The following is a 25,843-nucleotide window of genomic DNA, read 5'->3' on the forward strand; positions in this document are numbered from 1 at the left end:
TAGACAGTTTTTTATTATATGATAAAATTGAAAAACAAAAAGTGGTATCCTTTTTATTGGTAAAGGTACTGATTTTAGAAGATTTTATATGAAGATGACATACTGTACCACTCAATTAAGATTTTATACTGATTTTAGTAAATAATTAAGATTCATAATAAAAATTGAGAAAATAATTAAGATTCATAATAAAAATTTAACATATTTTTTTGAAAGATATCCATAAATGAGCATACATGACTCACGCCCGGTGGGACTCGAACCCACAATCGCCTGATTAGAAGTCAGGCGCCTTATCCATTAGGCCACAGGCGCTTGTTGAACTCCATGATTTCCAATTAACATACAAATCAATTACAATGCACTCTCACCGATGTAACATATTAATTCTTGATTATACCACTTTAATAATGTAGAGTGTAGACAACCCCTCTTATTCTATGTTTCTCCGTTTCTTTTTTCTTTTTTCTTTTTTCAGCATAATGTGAAATCACTTTTTGACAGTGCCCGAATATATAGCAACATAGTATCGTTAATTCAAGTTGCTTACTACTTCACAGCCAACATTTCATGTTATTGAATTCCTCAACGTATGTCTATGGCATCTACCAAAGTTCATTTGCCATCTCCTGCTTCTTTAGGACTAGTTTATGTGGTGCTAGGTATGAATTCCAGAAGTTAAAATATATCTTAGAGAAGATATGCAGATATGAAAAAAAAAACTTCATCAATTAGCGTGTACATAAGTTTATTTTAGCATTGGGTGTATTTCTTATTTTCTTCTCCTAAACATATTTTTGAAAAAGTTTATTCAAATATATCCTTACAGGTCCACAAGTAATAGTGGATTTAGATAAAGCATTTATCCTAATTATGTTGAAATTGTGAATCCCCAACAGAATAGAAGAAACTTCAAACATGTCTCAAGTTATTTTACTCCACACACTATTCATCATTAAACGTACTCTCTTGTTCATGACCACTAAGTTCAGTCGGTAAAAAAAATGCTTAGTCAGAAGTAATAACGAGCTATTGGCATAATTAATTTGGTACAGATACAATCATCACATTTTCAATCTGTGTTCTAGTATGAATACTAATCCCAAAATACTGGCATCAAGGGCACATCACATCCCTTGATTTTAAGTTTCACAATTTGCATAAAAAATGATATGGATATTAATCACAGGATAGTGTTAGTTAGCCAAGTCAAACCCAATTTGAGAGTAACTGGTTCATTTTTCCAAGATACTAGAATATATCAACTTTGATATTCAATTACTCATTGACAAAGTACCTTGCAGCCCTTCCTATTGAAGTGAAACATTATAATACAATTCTTCACCTTAATTGCAGCTCGTACCTAACAATTATAAAGCAAAGATGAAACAGAATCAACCACCATGCCAAAAAAGCAAAAGCAATATGCATAAACTTGTACGTCTCTATATAAAAAGAAAAAAAGGCATCCACAAGAACATACTTTTCCTGTTTTATTTCAAGATTTGATAAGAAATGAATGGATTTTAACTATATACGCAACCAAGTCTTGTTGAAACAGAATGCTTGATAGAAATTAGTATCTTGCTATCATGGAAAATGAATAAATTTATTGAAATGAAAGAAAATAATCTATCTTACTGCATGAATTTGGGCCACTCAGAGCATACTGTCGTAATCAAGTTAATTGGGCTCTAGAAAATAGCAATTTAAACAATAGTATCTTCAAGCAAAAAAAAAAAAAAAAAAAAAAAAACAGCATGCTGTTTTATATTGGAAAAGTGTGCACAATAGCATTGAATTTTAGATCCAACAGTTGAATCCAGAGCCCATACCACGACATATTCAACTGATCTCTTAATATATTGATTTCCCAAACAAATTTATCAAGTGGTAGCTCCTGATCCAAATACTGACATCATGTTAAATTTGCTCCATCTAGTAGTTCCATATTAAGTCTTCTGACATATAATGGATCACAAAGCAAGTTCTCATCAATAAATAGAAAGATATTTCATAACACCAATGATGGCACGTATTGACACAAAGTTTCCTCAATCAAACACTGGACCCGAATTAAGAGAGAAGAAGGAACAAACTGAGTTATATCTCTTCTAGTGTACTGATATTGGAGCAATACCAGTGCAATGGGGCTAAAATATGCAAGGTAAGAAAAATACAGATAGCTCAGGCAATTTCAAGACTCAAGTGCCTGATTCTCTTCGTACCTAATTCATCCTTACATTTTTCATACACCTTACATTATCCTCTCTATTTTCTTTACACCCCTGATCTAACCAAATTACATCCTCCAATCTGTTCTCCCTACCACCTATGCAAAGGTTAACTTATTTCTGAACTGTTTAGAAAAGTTTCTCTAAAAAATACTTGTAGGAGAAAACAAATAAAAAGAGAAGTTGAAATAAACTTTTTCATGAATTAAAACTAATTTATGCATTAATTAAAAATAAGATTTTGAAGCAGATAATAAGCAAATATTTCTATAAATTAACTTATACATAAATTGACTTTTAAGTTAAGTTATGAAAGACTTGTTTCATTTCCTTTCTTCTTATTTTTTTTTCTTCTTATAAGTATTTTAGAAAAAGTTTACCAAAAACAAACTCTGCATTACACATGTTGCCTTGGACTCTGATCCCCACTTCTCCTAAACCTTTTCCCTGAATACACCTTTGACAGTTGCAGGAGTTGATCACTATCAGTTTACAAGAAAGCTATCAACCTCAAAACTATAGAACATCCATTTCAGATTCATTAAGGCAACAGAAGTCCAACATAAAGAAAAAATATTTTGGTCAGAAACCATGAAACATCGGAAAAAATCTAATGAATTCAACAAAATTAATGAGCTATTAAATGAAATTACCTCTTAACAAATTCTGCCAACAGAAGAAATAGTCTCAACCGGGTACAACCTACTTAGTAAAGTCCCGGCACCAGAAGAATGGAATCACTTCCTGTATATTTATTAACTGTTTAGAAAACACATGCATCAAGTGATTCTAACTTAAACACATGGGACAAGGTGCTCTAAACCCGAGGATTAGGGGGGTCAATTTTGTGTTTCTAGGATTGATTTTTTTCAGTAATAAAACAAACGTTCAGTTAGTAAGCAACAGTATCATATCTTAGAAGGACATGCGTTTAATTTTTGTAATATAAAAATTTTATTGATAAGTAATGTGTAAGTATTTGTATAAACGTTATAATCATGTAAAATCCGCTTAAATCCGAGTAAACTTTCAAAATCAAACTCAATTAAACTTTGTCAATAAGCAAAAGGCACATGGTCAACTTTTGAGTTGATTAAGAATAAATCACCTAGTGAAGGAGCAAATATTTATTCATTTATTTATTTTTAAAAAGTTAAATATAAAAAAAGAGAGAGAGAGAAAGAGTAAAAAAGAGCGCACATAGGAAGATTTATCTTTCGTTAATGGTATGAAGCGCACGTGTACAAAAAGCAGCATCCTTGTTGGCACAAAATGGCACCTAGTCGCCGATCAAATTGAAAACCTGTGGGTTGGTTCCAAAAACCCTCACTCAAACCCAAAACCATGGGCAGATTCTGTCTGCTCCAACAAAACCAGTTGCTTCAAAATCAAACACACACTCTCTCTCTGTTATATCATTACCCTTCTCTTCTCTTTTCCCGACAACTGAATCCTATCACCAAACCCTATGTAATGCCACGCTTTTTTCTTCTCTCTCACAATCCCTTCATCCATATTCATGTCCTTCTCCATCGCCACCCTTTCCGATTTCTTCAACTATTCGATTAAGGGTAAGTGCCTTTCATCCAAAGTTCCTTCCTTTTGCTTCAAAACTTGACTTGAAGGTGTTTGTTGATGGAACCCAATGGAATGTTCTCTGCCTTGGTAGGAGTTGAAAACCCTCACAATTTGCCACACCATCCCCAAATGGTACCCTATGCCACCCATCATGAAACTGATCCGCACCATCCACACCTTCAGCACCAATCGATCAAACATGGCTACCCTAACTATTCTTCATCCAAGACCAAACAACCCCAACAACAACAACAACAAAGCACTCTCAGTGATGAGGATGAGCCAGGTGGTGATGAGGACCCCAAGAGAAAGGTCTCACCTTGGCAGAGAATGAAGTGGACTGACACCATGGTGAGGCTCTTGATTATGGCGGTTTATTACATTGGCGATGAGGCTGGCTCTGAAGGGAGTGATAAGAAGAAATCCTCTGGTTTGATGCAGAAGAAGGGGAAGTGGAAGTCGGTGTCAAGGGCCATGATGGAGAAGGGGTTCTATGTTTCTCCTCAACAGTGTGAGGACAAGTTCAATGACTTGAACAAGAGGTACAAGAGGGTGAATGATATCCTTGGCAAGGGAACGGCTTGCAGGGTTGTGGAGAATCAGAGTCTGTTGGACACAATGGACTTGTCTCCAAAGATGAAAGAGGAGGTTAAGAAGTTGCTCAATTCTAAGCATTTGTTCTTCAGGGAGATGTGTGCTTATCATAATAGTTGTGGCCATGGGAATAATAGCAATGTTCCGCAGCAAGGAGAGTCTGGGGGGGAGGTGTCTCAGTCTCAGGCACAACCACAACCACAGCCACATCAGCAGCAGCAGCAGCAACAACAACAACAACGTTGTTTTCATTCATCAGAGAATATGGTGGGGAATTTGGGGGGTTTGAGGATGTTGAAAGTGGGAAATGGGGAAGAGGAGGATGAGGAGGAGGAGGAGGAGGATGAGTCTGAGGATGATTCAGATGAGGATGAAGATGATTCAGGAGAAGGTGGTTCAAGGGGTCAAGTGGGGCATGGACATGAGGATGAGAATGATGGAAGGTCAACGAGGAAGAGGGCAAGGAAAGGGGTTTCCATGTCACCACATGTGATGCAGCAACTGAATGCTGAGGTGAGTGGTGTGTTCCAAGATGGGGGTAGGAGTGCTTGGGACAAGAAGCAATGGATGAGGGGCAGGATAATGCAGTTGGAGGAGCAGCAATTGAGCTATCAAACTCAAGCATTTGAGTTGGAGAAACAAAGGCTGAAATGGGCAAGGTTTAGCAGCAAGAAGGAGAGGGAGATGGAGAGAGCCAAACTTGAAAATGAACGAAGGAGGCTTGAGAATGAGAGAATGGTTTTGCTCATTCGTCAGAAGGAGATTGAATTGATGAGTCATCAACACCAACATCAGCAGCAGCAGCAACAACAACAACATTCGTCTACCTAGGTCTAGGGGAGATTATTTTGCTGGGGTTAGTTTTATGATAGATGAAATCTAAGTATAGACAGAATGTAGATTGAATAGGCCAAATAGAGGAAAGTGGTTGGTTGTTCTCGTTTTGGGGTACTAGATAAGTTAGTTCTTATTGAAGAAAACGAAAATAGTAATCATGTCTGTATCTACTATCTAGATACCCTTGTAAACATGCTTTGGTAATTGGTTAATAGTGTTTTGTTTTAAACTACGCTTAACTATATCTGTCTCTTCCTCAATCAAGTTGGATTGTTAAAAGTAAAGCCACTTGAGACTTGATTCGGGATCTACTTGCATTACATTTATGGAATGAAAACAAAATATAAACTGTAGCAACGTGACTTTATTATACATGTTGTTTGGTAGCATTCAATTGAATTTATACATAGATGTAATGCGCGTAACAGATTATATAATAAATGAAGCTTTAAAATCATTTCAAGCAGATGCAGAGTTCTAAGGGTCAGCAAAACATCTTATAATAAGTGAAGGTAAAAATGTTGAACACACTTGACCCCATATATCAACTTACATTACATTAAACAAAATGTAAAATGTAGTAACGTGTGTCTTTATGCACATTGTTTGGCAGTATTCAATTGAATTTATATAAAATAATTTCGTAGATAGATGACCAACTGTACAACTCAATTTTCAAAATCATTTGAAATAGATGTAGAGTACTAGAGGTCAGCAAAATTTCTTATATCAATTACCAAGTGCCATTACATAGTAGTATGTAATAGCTGAAGGTTATAATTGTTTAGCACACTTGACCCGGATATCCACTTTGTAGTAACGTGTCTTTAAGCACATTGTTTGGCAGCATTCAATTGAATTTTATATAAAACTTAAGATTTTATATAGGGATTCCTTAAATGTATACATTATCTTTAATAATTTTAACTTTTTATAATAAAAAAATTATATAAGTCAGTGATAATTAGTAAAAGACAAAAAAGTCCTTTTATATAAAAGCTTTATTATTATGAATAAACTATATACTACTTTCATTAATATGAGCATTCAAAAGAAAACACATAACGGCACTTCTTTTCAACTTGCGGATGACTAAAGTGGATTAAAAAAAAATTGTACTATTCAATTTTCAAAATCATTTCGAGCAGAGAGTACAGGAGGAAGAGATTCTATGATTCTATAGAGTTGAGATTCTTAAAATCACGCCCGGTGGGACTCGAACCCACAATCGCCTGATTAGAAGTCAGGCGCCTTATCCATTAGGCCACAGGCGCTTGTTAATTCCTTAAATTCAATTAAAATACAAAATGTTCACTAAACCACTACCTCTTAAACTCATTTATCAACCCTACATATTTATTTCTCATTACGCCACTTTAAATATGTAGAATCCCCTTCTTAATTTTATGTTTTCTTTATTTGTTTTCTTTTTTCAGCATAATGTGAAATCACCAAGTTATCCACTGCTTTACAGCAAAGATTCCTTAAATGGTATTGAATTCCAACTAGGCCTAATGTTTTTACCATATAACAACTCTCAAATTACTTTCTCTTTGTAATATTCTAAATTTGTGATACAACATTCTCAATTTTATATTATATATATATATATATTTAAAATAATATTTCTTTTAAATTTTAGTTACCTTATTTAAAATAAATAAAATTGGTTGTAATTATTTTTTTAGATAGTTATAATTCATATTTTTATAATAATATTTTAATCATCATGTATATATAAATAAATATATATATATAAATAATATTTAAATATATATATATATATGATATCCAATAATATTATAAATATTTATAATATTATAATTATATATAAAACTATCTATTATAATGTATATAATAACTTATATATTTTAATAAGTAATTAAATATAATTAAATTAAATAATAAAAGATAAGTGATGTGGTGCATTACGTGTATGAGTGACGTGTGTGCTGTGAAATGATGAATAGGTGTAGATAATATGAGATGTGTGATGAGTGGTGTACGTGTGCCATGTGTGTAGTGAATTGATGAATAGGTGTAGATAAATATGAATATGAAGTGCAGTGAAATAATGAATAGGTGTAGATAAATATGAATATGAGATGCAGTAGATAAATAAGTACAGAGCAGTAGATAATAACGTATATGTGTACAGCAATTACTGAACAGCACAGCAGTTGATAATGTAGGTTACGACGCATGATCTTACGTAATCAAGGGGTATTACACCCCTATAAATAGGAGTAACCACTTGAAACATTTGAACACAAACTGAACGGAGAGAAATAGTGCAAACGGGAACGTAAAAAGAGAAATAGTGAACGTAGCAAATTTACTTATTTTAAGGTAAGGGGGAGGAGAACTTTATCTCTTTAAAATTTTATGTACTACTATGTTTATTTATTTATGTTATTTTTTATATATATTTATTTAGTGAGGTATCCATAACCTCATTTATTTGCTTAATCTATGATTATTTTTGTCCATAATAATTATTAATATGTTCATATTTTATATTATTTAATTATTTTATAATGATTATCATTGTCATTTACTTGATTGATGCTCTTAATATATTTCATTTACGTATATGTTATTTATTTAAAGCTTAAATAATGATAAATACTCTAATTTATTTAGCGTAATTGTTTTTATGATTGAATATAATATAATTTTGTTAAAATATCTTTGACTTGTTTTAAAGATAAATATTATTCTATGGCCATAGAAGATAAAATTTGAATTATTTGTAGCTGGAGGTTTGACCTTAGGAATTTAAATGAGTAAGGAGTTAAGATTAAAAATTCTTTTGTTGGTTGATATTATAATGCTCATTTATCCTAACTAGTCACTGCAAGTGTAATTCAAATTTTTATATATATTTTCTAATATTAACTATTGTTACGCATGCTCTGTGATTATAAATATTTCTTTGAAAATTGTTTTCACTCCTTATATTTCTTGTGTAAAATTTGTATTAATTTATATATATAAAAAAAACAAATATATATATATATATAGATGGATGCGCCCCACATTCCATGACCTTTTCTCTTAGTGATATCTGCAGTATTTTCTGGAATTACATGGAGTGTAGATGCGGTAACAAACGCAGTCACATTTAATAGAGTGGCGGTGTCGACTTTTACCTTCTCTCCAAACCAAGAAGTCCCTACAATGATCGACGACCCAATAATAATCATTTTCTTTTTATCGCCCGCTAACAATGTGAATCCAATTGTAAATTTGTTTCAACCACCCATGTAAATATTATAATAGAAGTAGAAAAAGAAACTATGATATGTAAATAGGCATGTATTGTAAATATTTTTTAATAATATGTAATATATATGTAAAAGTAAGTAACTACGCACGTAGTGGTGAATATTTTTAATATGTTATTATGTATAGTATTATTACTATACATGTGTTTTCTATCTATAAATATTATATATATATATATATATGTATATTATTGAGATTAATATTAATACGACTATACGTTACAATTTAATGGTATCAGAGCAACATTCCGTGTGTAACTTGGGGAAATGTGCTAACCATGTTTCTAGTTTAATAAACTAATTCATAAAAATTTCAGATGGCAGGAAGAAGAAACTCAAAACTGACAGAGGCTGTGAAAGCTATTAAAGACATGGCTACAGCCTTGTTAAGGACTCAACGACCGGAAGGAATGGGGGAGTCACAAGGATTAGTTGAATTTAGGAGAAATAAACCTTCCCAATTTGACGGAGGATATAATCCTGAAAAGAATAAATTATGGATTAAAGAAATAGAAAAGATATTCCGAGTCATGAACTGTCCTGATAACCAGAAAGTAAATTATGCAGTGTTTATGTTAGTAGGAGAAGCTGAATATTGGTGGGATAGTACTAGAAGACTATTAGAAGGAGGAGGAATAATTATTACATGGGAAGTATTTAGAGCTAAATTTTTTGAAGAATATTTTCCTAATGATGTTAAGGGGGCTAAAGAAATAGAATTTATGCAATTAAAACAAGGGAACATGACAGTGGGAGAATATGCTTCCAAGTTTGAGGAATTGGGAAAGTATTCTACTTTCTTTTATCACCTGATGAGAGAATGAAGTGTATTAAATTTGAGGATGGACTTATACCAGAATTAAGAAAGGCAGTAGGAATATTAGAAATTTCTGATTTTCCCACATTAATACACAAGTGTCGTTTTCTGGAAGGTTTTGATCACAATAAGGATAACAGACCAAAATCTTTTGGTCCTCAGTTTAACAAGAAAAGGAATAATGAAGGAAAACCTTATGATCGACCTCAAGGGAAACCCCAATCTTTTCAATTTGCAAGAAATTCCAATAGACCCATGAATAATCAAGTTAAGTGTCTTAAGTGTGGACAGGGCCATTATACTAAAGATTGTCATCTCAAAGGACCTGTTTGTTTCAAGTGTGGAAAGCCTAGTCATCTGTTTTCCGAGTGTGGACAACCAAAGGCGCACACGAATACTTCTGGACCCAAACCAAGACCTCCTACGACTGGGAGAGTTTATATCATGACCGGAATTGAAGCTGCTCAAAACAACGATCTAATACAAGGTAAATGTTTCATTAAAGAAAAAACTTTAAATGTACTGTATGATTCAGGCGCAACTCATTCTTTTATCTCCAATGATTGTGTTCAACACCTCCAATTACCAATTTCTTCTTTAGAGAATAATCTAATTGTTTCAACCCCTACAAACAAATTTGTAATTGCTAATAAAGTTTGTTTAGACTGTCCTATTTTTATTGGTGATAGAAAATTTCTTGTAAATTTGATCTGCTTACCTTTATCACAATTAGATGTGATTTTAGGTATGGACTGATTATCTTCCAATCATGTCCTTCTCAATTGTCCAGAAAGGTCTGTAATATTTTCTGATTCTAAGGACCTATCGATTTCATTATCCTAACCAATAAGCAAGTTTTCTTGGGGTAAAGTTCAAGGATATTTAATCTTATCCTCTATGGAAGCTAAAGAGGAAGTCAACTTGAAAAACATAGTTGTTGTTCAAAATTTTCCTGAAGTTTTCCCTATTGATATTCTTGGTTTGCCACCTGACAGAGAGATTGAATTTTCGATTGATTTAATGCCTGGAACTGGACCAATTTCAATGGCACCTTATAGGATGTCACCTTCTGAATTAGCTGAGTTGAAGAAACAATTAGAATAGTTGCTTGAAAAAAAATTTATACGCCCTAGTGTATCACCTTGGGCAGCTCCTGTTTGTTAGTTAAAAAGAAAGATGGAAGTTTTAGGTTGTGTGTAGACTATCGGCAATTAAATAAGTTTACCATAAAGAATAAATACCCTCTTCCTAGGATAGATGATTTGATGGGTCAATTGAGAGGAGCCACTGTGTTTTCTAAAATAGATTTAAGATCAGGATACCATCAAATCAAAGTGAAAGCAGAAGACATACAAAAAATTGCATTTAGAACGAGGTATGATCATTATGAATATCAGGTGATGCCTTTTGGAGTAACCAATGCACATGCAGTGTTCATGGATTATATGAATAGGATTTTTTGTCCGTATTTAGACCATTCTGTAGTGGTCTTTATAAATGATATCCTCATATATTCTCGAACTCATGAGGAGCATGAAGAACACCTTCAAACTATTCTTCAAATCCTGAAAGATAAACAATTGTATGCCAAACTTTCTAAGTGTGAATTTTGGTTAGAGGAGGTTAAATTTTTAGGGCATGTGATTTCCAAAGACGGAGTATCTGTGGATCTGTCTAAAGAAGAAGCAGTTCTGATGGAGGACCATCCATGGTACTTCATGTGAAACCCATCACATGGTCCAATGCTATGACTAATTTTGAGTAGTGTAGGATTTATTTGGTTTATTCCAATTTTACCCTTGTATTTTGGGGTATTTTAGTCATAGGATTTATTTTCTTTGTATTTCCTATTTTACCCTTGTATTATGGGGTGCTTTAGATAATTAGGGTTTTCAATTTTTGGGCTAAGGTGTTTTAGAGGAGGTGACGCAATTTTTGGCAAAGTTTGGACCTATTTTTGGTGTTAGAAAGGCTTAGGCCCAAGTGGAGGGCAAAGGTTGCATGGTCTTATCATGCACCTTGTTATAGCCAATCTAAACCCATAGATTCCAAACTTGGCCACCAAGTTGCATCTAGGGTTAATTTGGCATTGCATTTGGAGTGCATTTGGCCTTAGCATTTTCGGCCATACAACCCTAAATGCAACCCTAAATGCAACTCCTCCTATAAAAACCCCACACCCCACCACTTGTAAAGACTTTGGATTATATGATATTGAGTGAGCCTTTTGTGCCTCAAAATCCATCCTTAGTCCCTAGGATAGTTTCGGCTAGCCTCCTCCTATCTCCACCCTTGGAGAGTAGGAAACCTAGAGTGGCCTCCACCTACCTTGGAGTGCACTTTGAGCACCCAAACACCTCCACCCTAAGTGCTTCCGCCCAAACACCATCATTTCACGCCAACTTCCTTTCCTTCACCATATATCCTCCTTTTGTCCACCTTGTTGAACCTAGATCAAGGGCAAGGCTTCCTCTCCTTCATCTCTACATCATTTCATGGAGAAGGAACCCATCAAGTTCTACTATGGGAACCTCTAAAGACAGTGACAGAAATCCGTAGTTTTTTGGGTTTGGCAAGATATTATAGGAGATTCATTGAGGGATTTTCTAAGATAGCAATGCCTTTAACTCGACTCACTAAGAAAGGGCAACTCTTTGAGTGGACAGAAAAATGCGAGAATAATTTTCAAGAGTTTAAGAAAAGATTAACCACTGCGCCAGTCTTAGCCTTACCCAATCCTAATGGGCAATTTGTCATATTTTGTGATGCTTCAAAAATGGGATTAGGGTGTGTTCTTATGCAAGATAAAAGGGTAGTAGCATATGCTTCTAGACAATTGCGAGCTCATGAAAAGAATTACCCAACCCATGATCTAGAACTAGCTACCATTGTTTTTGCACTCAAAATATAGAGACATTATGTGTATGGTGGTAAGTTTGATATTTTTAGTGATCACAAAAGTTTAAAATATTTGTTTGATCAAAGGGAACTGAATATGAAACAAAGAAGGTGGATGAAATTTTTGAAAGATTATGATTTTGAATTACATTACCATCCAAGAAAAGTCAATGTTGTGGCTGATGCACTGAGTAGAAAATATTTACACCTCTTCATTAATGATTCATGAGATGAATTTGATAGAAAAATTTAGAGATATGAATTTATCAACTACAGTAAGTCAGGATAGAATACAATTGCATGCAGTTCAAATTACTAGTGACTTACATGGACAAATTGGTGAGGCTCATGTAGTTGATAAATTCATTCAAAAGAAAAAGAGATTGTTGGGACAAAAGGATGGGGAAAAGTTTAATATAGATCAAAAAGGAATTTTGAGATTTAATGATAGGATATGTGTACCCAATGATTCAAAAATTAAGAAAATAATTTTAGGTGAGGCACATAAGAGCAAGTTGAGTATACAACCTAAGGCAACAAAAATGTATCAGGATCTCAAGAGAATGTTTTGGTGGCCTAAAATGAAAAAGGACATAGCACAATATGTGGCTACATGTTTGATTTGTCAGAAGGCCAAGATAGAACACCAAAAGCCAACAGGAATGTTACAACCCTTAGATATACCTGAATGGAAATGGGACAACATAGCAATGGATTTTGTAGTTGGTTTACCACGAACAATTCATAAGTTTGATTCCATATGGGTTATCGTGGATAGGCTGACAAAATCTGCTCACTTCTTACCCAATAAAATTAGGTATTCACTAGAAAAATTGACTGAACTGTACATAAGGGAGATTGTACGGCTGCATGGTGTACCATCTAGCATAATATCTGATAGAGATCCTAGATTCACTTCTAAATTTTGGGGAAGTTTACATCAAGCATTAGGAACTAATCTTCGCCTTAGCTCTGCATATCATCCTCAAACAGACGGACAATCAGAAAGGACCATTCAATCCTTAGGAGATTTATTGAGAGCTTGTGTGCTAGAGGATTCTGGTAGTTGGGATCAATATCTGCCTCTGATTGAATTCACGTATAACAACAGTTTTCATTCTAGCATAGGTATGGCACCCTATGAAGCTCTATATGGGAGAAGGTGCAGAACTCCTTTGTGTTGGTTTGAGACAGGAGAAAATTTAATCTTGGGCCCTAAATTGGTACAACAAACCACGGAAAAAATCAAAATGATTCAGGAAAAATTGAGAACGACTCAAAGCAGACAGAAAAGCTATGCTAATAAAAAAAGACGACCTCTTGAATTTCAGGAAGGTGATCATGTATTTTTGAAAGTTACACCAACAACCGGAATTGGTAGGGTGATGAAATCAAAGAAACTCACACCTCGATTTATTGGTCCTTATCAAATTCTCAGAAAAATAGGTCATGTAGCTTACCAAATTTCTTTACCTCCTTTTCTTTCTAATCTTCACAATTTTTTTCATGTGTCTCAGTAAAGAAAATATATTTCTGATCCATCTCATGTAATAATGCCTGATATAGTACAATTAAAGGATATAACTTTACATTTGAAACAATGCTTGTACAGATCGCAAACAAGAGGATCAAGCAGTTGAGAAACAAACAGATTTCACTGGTAAAGGTCATCTGGAATGATGTTACTGGAGATGCTACGTGGGAATTAGAAGAAAAACTCAGGGAAAACTATCCTTATTTATTTTTAAGCAATAAAAATTTCGAGGACGAAATTTCTATAAGTAGGGGAGAATTATAATATTCTAAATTTGTGATACAACATTCTCAATTTTATATTATATTATATATATATATATATATATATATATATTTGAAATAATATTTCTTTTAAATTTTAGTTACCTTATTTAAAATAAATAAAATTGGTTGTATTATTATTTTTTTTAGATAGTTATAATTCACATTTTTAGAATAATATTTTAATCATCATGTATATATAAATAAATAAATATATATATATATATATATATATATATATAAATAATCATATTTAAATACACATATATATAAATATATATATATATATATATATGATATCTAATAATATTATAAATATTTATAATATTATAATTATATATAAAACTCTATTATAATGTATATAATAACTTATATATTTTAATAAGTAATTAAATATAATTAAATTAAATAATAAAATATAAGTGATGTGGTGCATTACGTGTATGTGTGACGTGTGTGATGTGAAATGATGAATAGGTGTAGATAATATGAGATGTGTGGTGAGTGGTGTACGTGTGCCATGTGTGCAGTGAAATGATGAATAGGTGTAGATAAATATGAATGAGGTGTAGTAAAATGATGAATAGGTGTAGATAAATATGAATATGAGATGTAGTAGATAAATAAGTACAGAGTAGTAGATAATAACGTATATGTGTAGAGCAATTACTGAACAGCACAGCAGTTGATAATGTAGGTTACGACGCATGATCTTACGTAATCAAGGGGTATTACACCCCTATAAATAGGAGTAACCACTTGAAACATTTGAACACAAACTGAACGGAGAGAAAGAGTGCAAACGGGAACGTAAAAAGAGAAATAGTGAACGTAGCAAATTTACTTATTATTTTAAGGTAAGGGGGAGGAGAACTTTATCTCTTTAAAATTTTATGTACTACTATGTTTATTTATTTATGTTATTTTTTATATATATTTATTTAGTGAGGTATCCATAACCTCATTTATTTGCTTAATCTATGATTATTTTTGTCCATAATAATTATTAATATGTTCATATTTTATATTATTTAATTATTTTATAATGATTATCATTGTCATTTACTTGATTGATGCTCTTAATATATTTCATTTACGTATATGTTATTTATTTAAAGCTTAAATAATGATAAATACTCTAATTTATTTAGCGTAATTGTTTTTATGATTGAATATAATATAATTTTGTTAAAATATCTTTGACTTGTTTTAAAGATAAATATTATTCTATGGCCATAGAAGATAAAATTTGAATTATTTGTAGCTGGAGGTTTGACCTTGGGAATTTAAATGAGTAAGGAGTTAAGATTAAAAATTTTTTGTTGGTTGATATTATAATGCTCATTTATCCTGACTAGTCACTACAAGTGTAATTCAAATTTTTATATATATTTTCTATTATTAACTATTGTTACGCATGCTCTGTGATTATAAATATTTCTTTGAAAATTGTTTTCACTCCTTATATTTCTTGTGTAAAATTTGTATTAATTTATATATAAAAAAACAATATATATATATATAGATGGATGCGCCCCACATTCCATGACCTTTTCTCTCAGTGATATTTGCAGTATTTTCTGGAATTACATGAAGTGTAGATGCGGTAGCAAACGCAATCACATTTAATAGAGTGGTGGTGTCAACTTTTACCTTCTCTCCAAACCAAGAAGTCCCTACAATGATCGACGACCCAATAATAATCATTTTCTTTTTACCGCCCGCTAACCATGTGAATCCAATTGTAAATTTGTTTCAACCACCCATGTAAATATTATAATAGAAGTAGAAAAAAAAACTATGATATGTAAATAGATACGTTTGTAAATATTTTTAATAATGTAATATATATGTAAAAATAAGTAACTACGCACGTAGTAGTAAATAATTTTAATGTTATTATGTATAATATTATTATTATACATGTATTTTTTATCTATAAATATTATATATATATATATATATATATATATATATATATATATATATTATTGAGATTAATATTAATACGACTAGACGTTACACTCTTCCTATCTCTTCCACTATTTTTTTATTTAATTTATATTTTTTACACTTTCGGTAAATCCCTAACTAATCAATAATCATATCTTTCAAATAACAGAAGCCTTTTGTCCACTAATTCTCGTAAAGGTGTCCACTAATTCTCGTAAAGGTTACCGTGGGCACAACGCATAACTAAGGTCCATTTTCTTCCATACGAATATAAAACATACTACTTGTGGTAAAAAGTGTACCACCCAAACCAGTTCAAAGCATTTCTCTGTCTACATAGCTCTACTATTTCACTAAACTTTCCTCCAAATAGTTAAAACTATGAACAAAATTTATCATAAAGACTCTTAGATACTTCATAAATAATAGTGTTTAGATAAGGCATTTCCCTGATCCTCGTGCACATTGATAGGAGGATTCATGTTCTACACAAGAAGAAAATTCAAGCATGCCTCAAGTCATTTTAATCCACACTCCATTCATCATTAAATTATACTTGTTCATGACTAGTCTGAAGTAATAACAAGCTATTACCATCAATAATTTGGTACGGATACAATAATCACATTTTCAATCTCTGTTCTATTGTGAATACTAATCCCAAAAAATTGGCATCAAGGGCACATTCCCTTGATTTTATGTTTGACAATTTGCATCAAAATTTGTTTTATCAAAGTAGAGATAACCTCAACTTGTGGTAGAATGACCCGCATCTTAAAAAATCTATGGAAACATGTAAAATAAATAACACTAAAACTGTAGTTGGCTGAATGCACTTTAATCTTCAAGCTCAATAATCTTCACCACAGATGCATCACCAAGTTTCTGGCAAACAACTACTCGGTCATGTGATTTTATAACTCCCAATGCTTTTCCATGATCAAGGGCAACCTTCAGAATAGACTCATTTGTTGCACTTGTTGATTCAGCCTGCAAGCATAGAGTATGAGATCAACAGATGGTTAGCCTGGGATCATTAAGTAATGCATAACATTAAAGCATCAGTAACATAGTGTCATGCATAACGAAGAGTACGTGTTCCAACAATGTTACCAGAGGTGGTATCATAAGAACTAGCCATTAGGCTGATCATAATTAAAAATAAATAAATCATACTTGATCCAACTAATCCTGCCCCCACATCTACCTAGAGGGACAAGGCACTCTAGAGCCAGAATATGCATTAAGTTGTCACTGTCGATACATAAACCTTGATCTTCATTCAGCATCTTATGTCTACCCCCTCCATTCCCGAAAAAACAATCTCAATATCAACTCAAGAAACAAATATAACCGAGTAGAATTACTATAAGAAAAACTTACAGGATGTCGAGGATCAGCAAGCATAGGAAAGAGACCTCTCACGATAAGTGATTGCCTTGCCTGTGTCACAAGTTAAATTTCTTCGTAAGTTTGGTAAACAAGGTAAGCCAATGTAAACACAATACATCCCAGTGAATAAAATTTTCTGATCATTAGATGTGTTCATATCCAAGAAAGTACAGTAGCATCTTCCAAATATCAATGTAATTCATGGCTACATTTACTTTACACAAGGATACAAATACAATAATTACGATATGATGAGAATGATTAACAGTGAAATAATATTATATTATAATTAATATTATTTACAAAATATTTACTACAGTATACTAATTGCATTAGATGAAAGTAAGCCTTCCCAAGAATGAAGTTGGCAGTTGGTCTTGGAAATTGAAAAATACCAAAAATTGTTCTTTCTTTAGAAATAAAAGGAAAAAAAATAAACATTTAAAGAACACATTTCAATTAGCATTTTTTAGGACCCAAGTCTTCATACACATTCAGCCCAATCTCTAAAGGGGAATCAATAACAGCCACAGATGATTAATAGAAAATAAGCAGCTGAATCAAAATTTAAAATTCTACCTCAAAAGCTCCACTAAAGCTCCACTTTAGCTGATTTGTCTTAAGTCGGGGGATCACAACAGAAAGAACTGGCATTGTTGGTCTATACTTTGCAATCAATCTGACAGGTACATATGGCCTCTTTAAGCAAATAGTCTTATGGAAATAAGTGAAGTAAAGATGAAGGAAAGAAAAAAAAAATGATATGGATATTAATTAAATTAAAGGATGGTGTTTGTTAGCCAAGTCGAACCCAATTTGAGAGGGACTGGTTCATCTTTCCGATATACTAAAATATATTAACTTTGATATTTAATTACTCATAGAGAAAGCACCTTGCAGCCCTTCCTGATGAAGTGAAACAAATTATAATAGAAGCCTTCACTTTAATTGCAGCTCGTACCTAACAAGTAAATATTAGCATGTAAGAAGCCCGCTTTCAAAATATGAAAAGAATCAACCACCACACCCATAAAGCAAAAGCAATAGCCATAAACTTGTCTCTCTCTATATATATAAAAGAAATAAAGAAAAGCATGCACAAGAAAATACTATTAAAAAATAAGAGAAAAATACCGCAGAGGATGCAATAGATTCCAAGTGGGTCATGGGTTCTCCAACATACTTGACTGTTCTCTTAAAATAAAGGTCTTGATTGAAAACTTTCTCAGCCTACAAGGACATGAATGGAAGGCAGAGAATTCAGCCAACATTTTGAGACATCTCAAATAGAACATTTCATGTGATTCAAGGGAATTCCCAACAAATGATTTGCAAAGCAAATGCCAGAGAGGAACCACCATAAGAGAGAAAATTAAACAAAGAATGAAAATAAAAAATAAAGGGAAGTTAGGAATCCAGAAAACAGAAAAGAAAATGACTTCATTTCTTGATTGAAAATGAACACAGAACAAGTAGAAAGATATCTGCTCCAAGTGGTTTCCCTAACCTATAACAGCGCTAATGCTCAGTTCTCGATTGATTGATATAAAAATAGAATGCTACTCCCTTCTACCCTTTCTATTTAAGCTTTACCCCTGTCCTTCCACCCTCTCCCACTAACCAACTGTTCTAATTAACTATTGATACTCTACTACAGCTAACTAATGATACTTGGGAATCTCTAACAGAAGAAAAGAGAACAGCATACTTATCCTGTTTTATTTCAAGATAGATACAAAAGCAACATAAAATTCATATTAGAACCAGAGACGATTGGATTTTAACAATACACACCAATTCTTGTTGAAACAGAATGCTTGATAGAAATTGTGTGTATTGTGTACAAGGAGTCCATCTTATTTATACTACAAGTGCACCGAGTACTTGAGCTAATTAGGTACTGACTAACCAGTCATATCTATAGCTAAATATGCTAATGAATCTAGACTAGTAATCTATAAATTCACTTTAGGCAACTTACACAAAACTTCAAGTATCATTTTCCTTGTTATCATGGAAATGAATAAATTTACTAAATGAAAGAAAATAACCTATCTGATAGAACAAATTTCAGTCACTCAGAGCATAGATCTTAATCTAGTTAAATGAGCTCTGGAAAATAGCAATTTAAACGACAGTATCTTCAAGCAAAAAATACTGCATGCTGTTCTATATTGGATAAAGTATGTACAGAAGCATTGAATTTTAGATCCAGCAGTAGAAACCAGAGCCCAGACAACATCATATTCAATTGATCCATTAATATATTGATTTCCGAAACCAATACATCAAGTGGTAGCTCCTTAACCAAATACTGACATCATTCACTCCATCCTGTAGTTTCATATCAAGTCTTATGATATAATGGATCATGAAGTGGCAAGTACACATTAAAAAATAGCAAGATATTAGTAACACCAATGATGGCACATATTAACTCAGTTTTCCCAATCAAACAATTGTAAAATTAAAGATCTGTTTGGATAAACTTCCCCAAAAGCATTTCTAAGAAAGAAAAATGAAATAAGTTTCTCCATAAACTAAAATTAGTTTATGGATAAGCTAATTTGTAGAAGCTTTCTTATTTAAGCTTATCCAAAAATCGTACTTTTAACTAATGCATAAATTAATTTGAACTTATGGAGAAGCTTAGTTTGATTTTCTTTCTTATTTTTTTCTCCTATAAATGCTTTTGGAGATGTTTATCCAAACAGATCCTGAGTATTAATTAATGATAACAAACTGGACTCAAATTAAGAGAAACAAAGGAACAAATTGAGTTATATCTCCTCTAGTGTACTGATATTGGAGCGACTGATTCTCTTTACTGATTCATCCTTACATTTTCCGTAAACCTTACATTCTCCTTATTGGAGTATAGTTTTACTCCTTACTTATATATGTAATATAGTAATGTAGATTACGTTTCTTATCTTTTTCTTGCTGTCACATTTATTGTCTTTATTATAGGCCAACATAGATTGGCTCTATATAAACCCATCCTGTATTCATTGTGCTGCAGTGAAAAACATATTTTGCTTATTGAAACATTCTCTCATCTTCTCTCTTCCGCTCTCTCTTTCTCTCTCACAATTCTAATATGGTATCAGAGCTCTCGATCCTCTTTTCCTTCTCTCTTCTTCGTTATTGTCATGGCTGAATCAACTCCCCCAGCAGTTTCTTCTCCACCACCGCCACCCCCCTCCTCCACCCATCAATGTTACACCTCTCAATACCGTTCCATCAAAGAACCCTCCCCCTAATCCCTCTCCATCTCTTACCTTTTCCCACACCATCTCAAAAAAACTGGACACCAAGAATTATCTTCTTTGGTGCCAGCAAGTTGAACCAGCTATCAAAGGCCACAGACTCCATCAATTTCTTGTTAACCCACAAATTCCCCAAAAGTATCTCTCCATCACTATTCTAATACTCCTCTCTATTTTCTATATGCCCCTCTGACCTAACCAAATTCCATTCCCCAATCAGCACTCCCTGCCACCTAGGCAATTAGTCAGCTCAAGCCACAACATGTCCCATACTCCCATGCTTGCCACGGACTCAGATCCCCCACTTCTCCAAAACCTTTTCTCAGAATACACCTTTGACAGTGTCAGGAGTCGATCACCGTTCACTATCAGTTTACAAGAAAGATATCAACCTCGAAACTATAGAACACCCACTTCAGATTCATTTAGGGAGCAGAGTTGCAAACATAAAAGAGAATATTTTGGTCAGAAACCATGAAACAGGGATCAACAAAACAGAACAAATCTAATGTATTCAACAAAAATAATGAGCTATTAAATCAACTTACCTCTGAACAAATTCTGCCAACAGTAGAAATAGTCTCAACAGGGTACAACCCACGTAAAGTCTCAGCACCCAGAAGAATGGCATCACTTCCTGTATATTTATTAATAGTTTGATAAACACATGCATCAAGTCATTTTAACTTAAACACAGTTCACAAACACTAATAAAAGAAAGGAAAAAACAATCATTCGAAAAGGGCAATGGAGATGGGGTCCTTATAAAATCACCTACAGAAGGTCCAATCAATTGAGTAAACCAATATTAAAAGACAGCTTCCAGCATTAATAGAGGAAAAATGACATCATTGTAATTTAAAATCATCAAAATCTATACTAATATATAAAGGGGATACACTTTTTGGTAACCACCTTGGTCTCCACTTTTTTTGACCATTATACCCTTTTATTTTAAAAAATTAGAAATAATATTTTTTAATCAAATTTAAGAACTTGAAATTAATGAATCTATACTAATATATAAGGGATACCAATTTCAATAATTACTTTTGATTTTCATTTTTACACGGACCATTTTATTCTTTGTTGATTTTTCAATAACTACCTTTTTTATGAGTAACTTCTCATTTTTTTTTAATACAATGCAAGCACGGAGTGCCTTTTTCCTGCTAGTATGAATAAAGAGAATTATTCCCAACTTTCTTTGATGAGTAATGATAATGTATCAAATGTCACAGGACAACATGCAACTTGGTATCAACCAGACAGCTTAGTAATAATAGTTACCAAACTAACAGGTGGCATCATATAAAGACTTACCATCTAAAACGGCATTCGCAACATCAGTAGCTTCAGCACGAGTTGGCCTCAAGTTGTCAGTCATGCTATCCACCACACGTGTAAGCACAGCAGGTTTCCCAGCCATATTACACTTGTAAAGGGCAGATTTTTGAAATAAAAACACCTATAAAAGCAAATTGAAAATTATTGACCATGATATATATGCAATGATCAGTCACAGAACAATTCAGCATTCACACTTCATGGGGATAGTCGCAAGACAACAAGTACTACAAACTACAAAATTAATTTTTACGAGGAAATTTACCTTCTCTGGTGGAAGATCAATACCCAAATTCCCACGGGAAAGGATAATACCATCAGCTTCTTGTAGAATCTCATCAAAATGGGTCAATCCCTAAGATACAAGACAGGTGTACATACAAACAAATTAGTATAGCCAATAATAATATAAATTACACAAAAATGAAGTCGTCACAGACTCCCAGTACATTAAGAAGATATTCAAACTAACCTCAACATTTTCAATCTTTGCAAATATTTGAGTCTGGCTGATATCACCCAACTTTGAAAGGAATTCACGAGCCTGCATTATAAACATAAAAAGGTTTGTTAATAGAACATCTGAAACATCAATAGAAGATTAAATTTAAATACCATTTATGAATTAGTCTTAGATGACAAATCAAAGTAAAGGATTTGGAATTCAAATTACCTGGCGAACATCTTCAGCATGCCGAGTATAGGACAATGACAGAAAATCAATTTTGTTTTTAACTCCCCAGGTGCTTATAACCTGAAACAAACAAAGTAAAATAAATCCCAAACTAAGGAAACCCATTTTCTAGGAACAGACAAACATTATATGTGCAATGAAAGGTGAATCATTCAACATGATAATCAAAAGCAGAACTTACCTCCTTGTCTTTCTCGGTGAGAGTAGGCAAATCGATATGAATTTGAGAGGCGTGCAAAGTGAACAATGACCCAGCCAATGTAGCCGAGTTCTTTATAATACAAACAACATCTTCCCCATTGACTTCAGATACCTGCACAACACCAGGCATAACTAATCATGCATGCAGAAGGTTGCATATTCCATTTTATGCCTTGGACCACACTTAGATTTAGAGCATATCGATTCAGCAAATTTTATTTTCCATTACAAGTATTCAAATTATGGACTAAAACAAATGGTTGAGCACATTAAAAATAAATAAATGAATACAAACTCAACCCAAACGAAAGGACCAATATAAATCATTTGAAAAGATTGTGAAGAACATTGAAATTATAATAAAAAGAGATGTATTGGAATAAATTTTGCATTCTGGTTCAATAATATTACCTCTAGCCATACAGAAGTAGTTTCACTTCCTGTGAACAGGTATTGTCCAATAAAAATAGTGTCCCCCTTCTTCACTGCCTATAAGCAATAAGAAAAAGATAAACATTAAGGTTAAAAACTAACGTCAAATATTGGTCTGAAACGCATAGAAATGAGCCAATGTCTTATAAGAATTTTACAAATTATGCAAACAACAAATTACAATTCAAATAAAAGACATCCAAAGATATTTCATGTCACAAGGAGAAAATTTTCATGTAGGAATCAAGTAAACATCAAGAGTAATTGATACTAAGACCTAAGCAGGATTTAAATTGTACATATTGATAAAATTTATAGCTAATTCAAGCCAGGAAATTTAGAAGAGAAAGACAAATTAACTCCAAGCATGCACTGCATAGGCAGTAGCAGTGTAAATAGTTAATCAGGAGAAATAGTTGAGTTAATATTCCATGGAAACAATGTACATGCAAGAAAGTCACATCATACGATGCCACGGCCAAAAATATCACCGAACCTTTGCCAATCCATCAAAATTGATGGGCAATATTTCTGAAGAGGCTTCTTGTCCCTGATCAGGAGTTAGAACAACTTGAGCATTTGCCTCAAGTGAGATTGCTTTCTCGCTTTTGTTAACAACCTGCATCTCTGCACCCACCGTGTCCAGCATAACCTGTCAAAATCAAATAACAAACTATCCTCAACATAAAACCTATCACACCTAGCCAAAGTAGACAGTAAACATACAAAGACAGTGCTTTCAATTTCTATTACTTTCAACCAAAGCAACCAACTTCCAAAATGCGAAAAACAAAATTTTAAGCTGGCATGCCCCTCTTTCAGCCACCTTTTGTCATTTTCCTCACGAACCCTATACTCTCCGGTGCCAAGATAACAGAATATAGCACGAGAAGCAACATAGAAGGAAGAAAACTCACAGCACATAGCTTCTTAGTACTCTTGACAGCAACCTTCAAATTCTCCAAAGTCTCCTGGTGATACTCAGGGTCATGCCATGAAAAGTCAAAACGAGCCACTACACAACCAAAAAAACATCAGAATAATACATCACATAACCCTTCACCCAAAAAAAAAAACTCTAGCTTTACAATTGAAGAAGAAAAAGGGTGACACACCCGACATGCCAGCCTTGAGGCAACCAGAAATAGTTTCAACGGATCTAGATTTAGGACCCAGGGTACCAACAATCTTTGTCATTGCAGGGAAAAAACTCTGAAAAAATAAAAACACACATAAATTAAAAAAAAAAAACGACATCTTTATACAAAAATAAAACAGATCCAGAGATTGAAAGGGAAAAGAGAAACTAACAGGCTTGGATGGCTCGAGGATGGAGACCATCCTAATGGGTTCCTCGAGAAGCAAGTGACTAGAAGGCATGTTTGGCGATGGATCGATGAATACTGCTTCAAACGGAACAAATCGAAATGAAAACCAGAAAAACGATGATTGAACAGTGGTGGCGGCGGAGCAAACGAAAACGCTGTTCTAGAAATTCTAGAAATAGAAATCAATAATACCTTCGGAAGAAGAATATGCTTTTCGGCTTTAATGTCTCTTTAATATATTGCTCAGTCTCACACTCTTTTGTTCGTTCGATTTTCAACTTTCGGGTACGTTGTTGTTTACCACCGCTCCCTTCCCTCGTGTGGTGTGTTGGGTAATTTTTCTTTTTTGTGTTTTTTTTTTTACAGTGTGTTTGTGTGTGTGTGTGGTGGTAAAAGAAGGGAAAGGAGTGTTTGGAGAATAAGAACACGTGGCGAAAAGGGAGGGGCACGATGTGTCCCACCGCGTTTGTGAACCGTGCTTTTCTCGTGATGGACCCTTGTTGTGGAACTGAAAAGTAGTACGACGACTCCGGTCTTAGGTTGTTGTTTATTTGTTTGTTGGTTTTTGCGAGGGGCAAGTGGGGGCGTGAAATTTAGTTTCTAGAAGGGATGGAATGAATAGTAGCGAAGAGAATTTAGATTCAATTAATCAACTTTTAGTGTAAAAAATTTTATATTAATAATTAATTATATTTTTTAATTATGTCATGTTATTATAAATATATTTATTTTTAATAATAATATAGTATAATTAAAAAATATAACTAATTATTAATATAAAAAAACTTTATTATGATAATATATAAATAATTAATTCATCTAGACTTTAGAATTAGGTGAAAGCAATGGCAAGTGGTAACTTGGTCAGGCACGTGATGGGGGTGTTTTGGGGCAACGATTCCCCTGTTCCTAATGGGAAGGCACGTGACAGGGTGGTGGAATTAGTTAGTTGATCAAGGGAATGCGGCGTGGAACGCATGGTGGTCCGATTCCTCATAACAAATGATATCAAGTTGACAATATTTTTTTTAATATTTTATTTCTAATATTATATGTGGTTACGTACTTTTATTGAAAATTATCAACAAAATATATATATATATATATATATATATAATTTTTACCATAAAATTAGAAGAAAAAAAATTATTAAATAAATAGTGAGATTTATCAAAAATTTATAAT

The 25,843-nt window shown here is 33.1% G+C and overlaps 2 protein-coding genes, 1 long non-coding RNA gene and 2 other non-coding genes across 6 annotated transcripts; 1 reads left to right on the top strand and 4 right to left on the bottom strand.

The window, feature by feature from the left end:
• Positions 1–242: 242 nt before the first annotated feature.
• Positions 243–315, bottom strand: TRNAR-UCU (transfer RNA arginine (anticodon UCU)). Its single transcript has one exon. It is a non-coding gene; the product is annotated as a tRNA-Arg (tRNA).
• Positions 316–948: 633 nt separating this feature from the next.
• On the bottom strand, positions 949–3,420 carry LOC145950121 (uncharacterized). The gene is made up of 2 exons (XR_014428221.1): positions 2,888–3,420; positions 949–1,363 (listed from the first exon to the last, which is right to left on the bottom strand). It is a non-coding gene; the product is annotated as an uncharacterized LOC145950121 (long non-coding RNA).
• Positions 3,421–3,517: 97 nt separating this feature from the next.
• LOC109795289 (uncharacterized) lies at positions 3,518–5,472 on the top strand. Its single transcript, XM_020354744.3, has 2 exons — positions 3,518–3,805; positions 3,904–5,472. The coding sequence occupies exons 1-2, from the start codon at positions 3,754–3,756 to the stop codon at positions 5,235–5,237; spliced, it is 1,386 nt and encodes a 461-aa protein (XP_020210333.1). The 5' UTR covers positions 3,518–3,753; the 3' UTR covers positions 5,238–5,472.
• Positions 5,473–6,444: 972 nt separating this feature from the next.
• Positions 6,445–6,517, bottom strand: TRNAR-UCU (transfer RNA arginine (anticodon UCU)). The gene has a single exon. It is a non-coding gene; the product is annotated as a tRNA-Arg (tRNA).
• A 9,996-nt stretch (positions 6,518–16,513) lies between these two features.
• Positions 16,514–25,022, bottom strand: LOC109808229 (pyruvate kinase 1, cytosolic). 2 transcript variants are annotated; one of them, XM_020371131.3, is made up of 17 exons: positions 24,851–25,022; positions 24,642–24,733; positions 24,446–24,542; positions 24,248–24,345; positions 23,827–23,982; positions 23,310–23,387; positions 22,879–23,010; positions 22,677–22,757; positions 22,476–22,547; positions 22,269–22,358; positions 21,980–22,124; positions 21,205–21,293; positions 18,522–18,617; positions 18,281–18,348; positions 17,967–18,066; positions 17,379–17,438; positions 16,514–16,985 (listed from the first exon to the last, which is right to left on the bottom strand). In XM_020371131.3, exons 2-17 carry the CDS (start codon positions 24,708–24,710, stop codon positions 16,833–16,835), a joined length of 1,584 nt encoding a protein of 527 aa, XP_020226720.1. In that variant the 5' UTR covers positions 24,711–24,733; positions 24,851–25,022; the 3' UTR covers positions 16,514–16,832. The 2 variants fall into 2 exon arrangements, with proteins under 2 accessions (XP_020226720.1, XP_082917199.1); XM_083061073.1 differs by lacking the exon at positions 24,851–25,022 and having other exon boundaries at positions 24,642–24,844.
• Between the last annotated feature and the right edge of the window lie 821 nt (positions 25,023–25,843).

Source organism: Cajanus cajan, chromosome 7 (genome assembly GCF_000230855.2).
Source record: "Cajanus cajan strain Asha chromosome 7, NIPB_CcT2T_4, whole genome shotgun sequence".
Classification (NCBI taxonomy): Eukaryota; Viridiplantae; Streptophyta; class Magnoliopsida; order Fabales; family Fabaceae; genus Cajanus; species Cajanus cajan.

Bases quoted from the DNA above. Each gene is read 5' to 3' on its own strand.
- LOC109795289 (XM_020354744.3), top strand. From the start codon at position 3,754: ATGTCCTTCTCCATCGCCACCCTTTCCGATTTCTTCAACTATTCGATT. The intron at 3,806-3,903 runs GTAAGTGCCTTT...CTGCCTTGGTAG, and splicing joins CTTCAACTATTCGATTAAGG to GAGTTGAAAACCCTCACAAT.
- LOC109808229 (XM_020371131.3), bottom strand. From the start codon at position 24,710: ATGCCTTCTAGTCACTTGCTTCTCGAGGAACCCATTAGGATGGTCTCC. The intron at 24,346-24,445 runs GTGTGTCACCCT...TTGGTTGTGTAG, and splicing joins CCTCAAGGCTGGCATGTCGG to TGGCTCGTTTTGACTTTTCA. The intron at 22,758-22,878 runs GTAAGTTCTGCT...TGTTTGTTTCAG, and splicing joins TCACCGAGAAAGACAAGGAG to GTTATAAGCACCTGGGGAGT.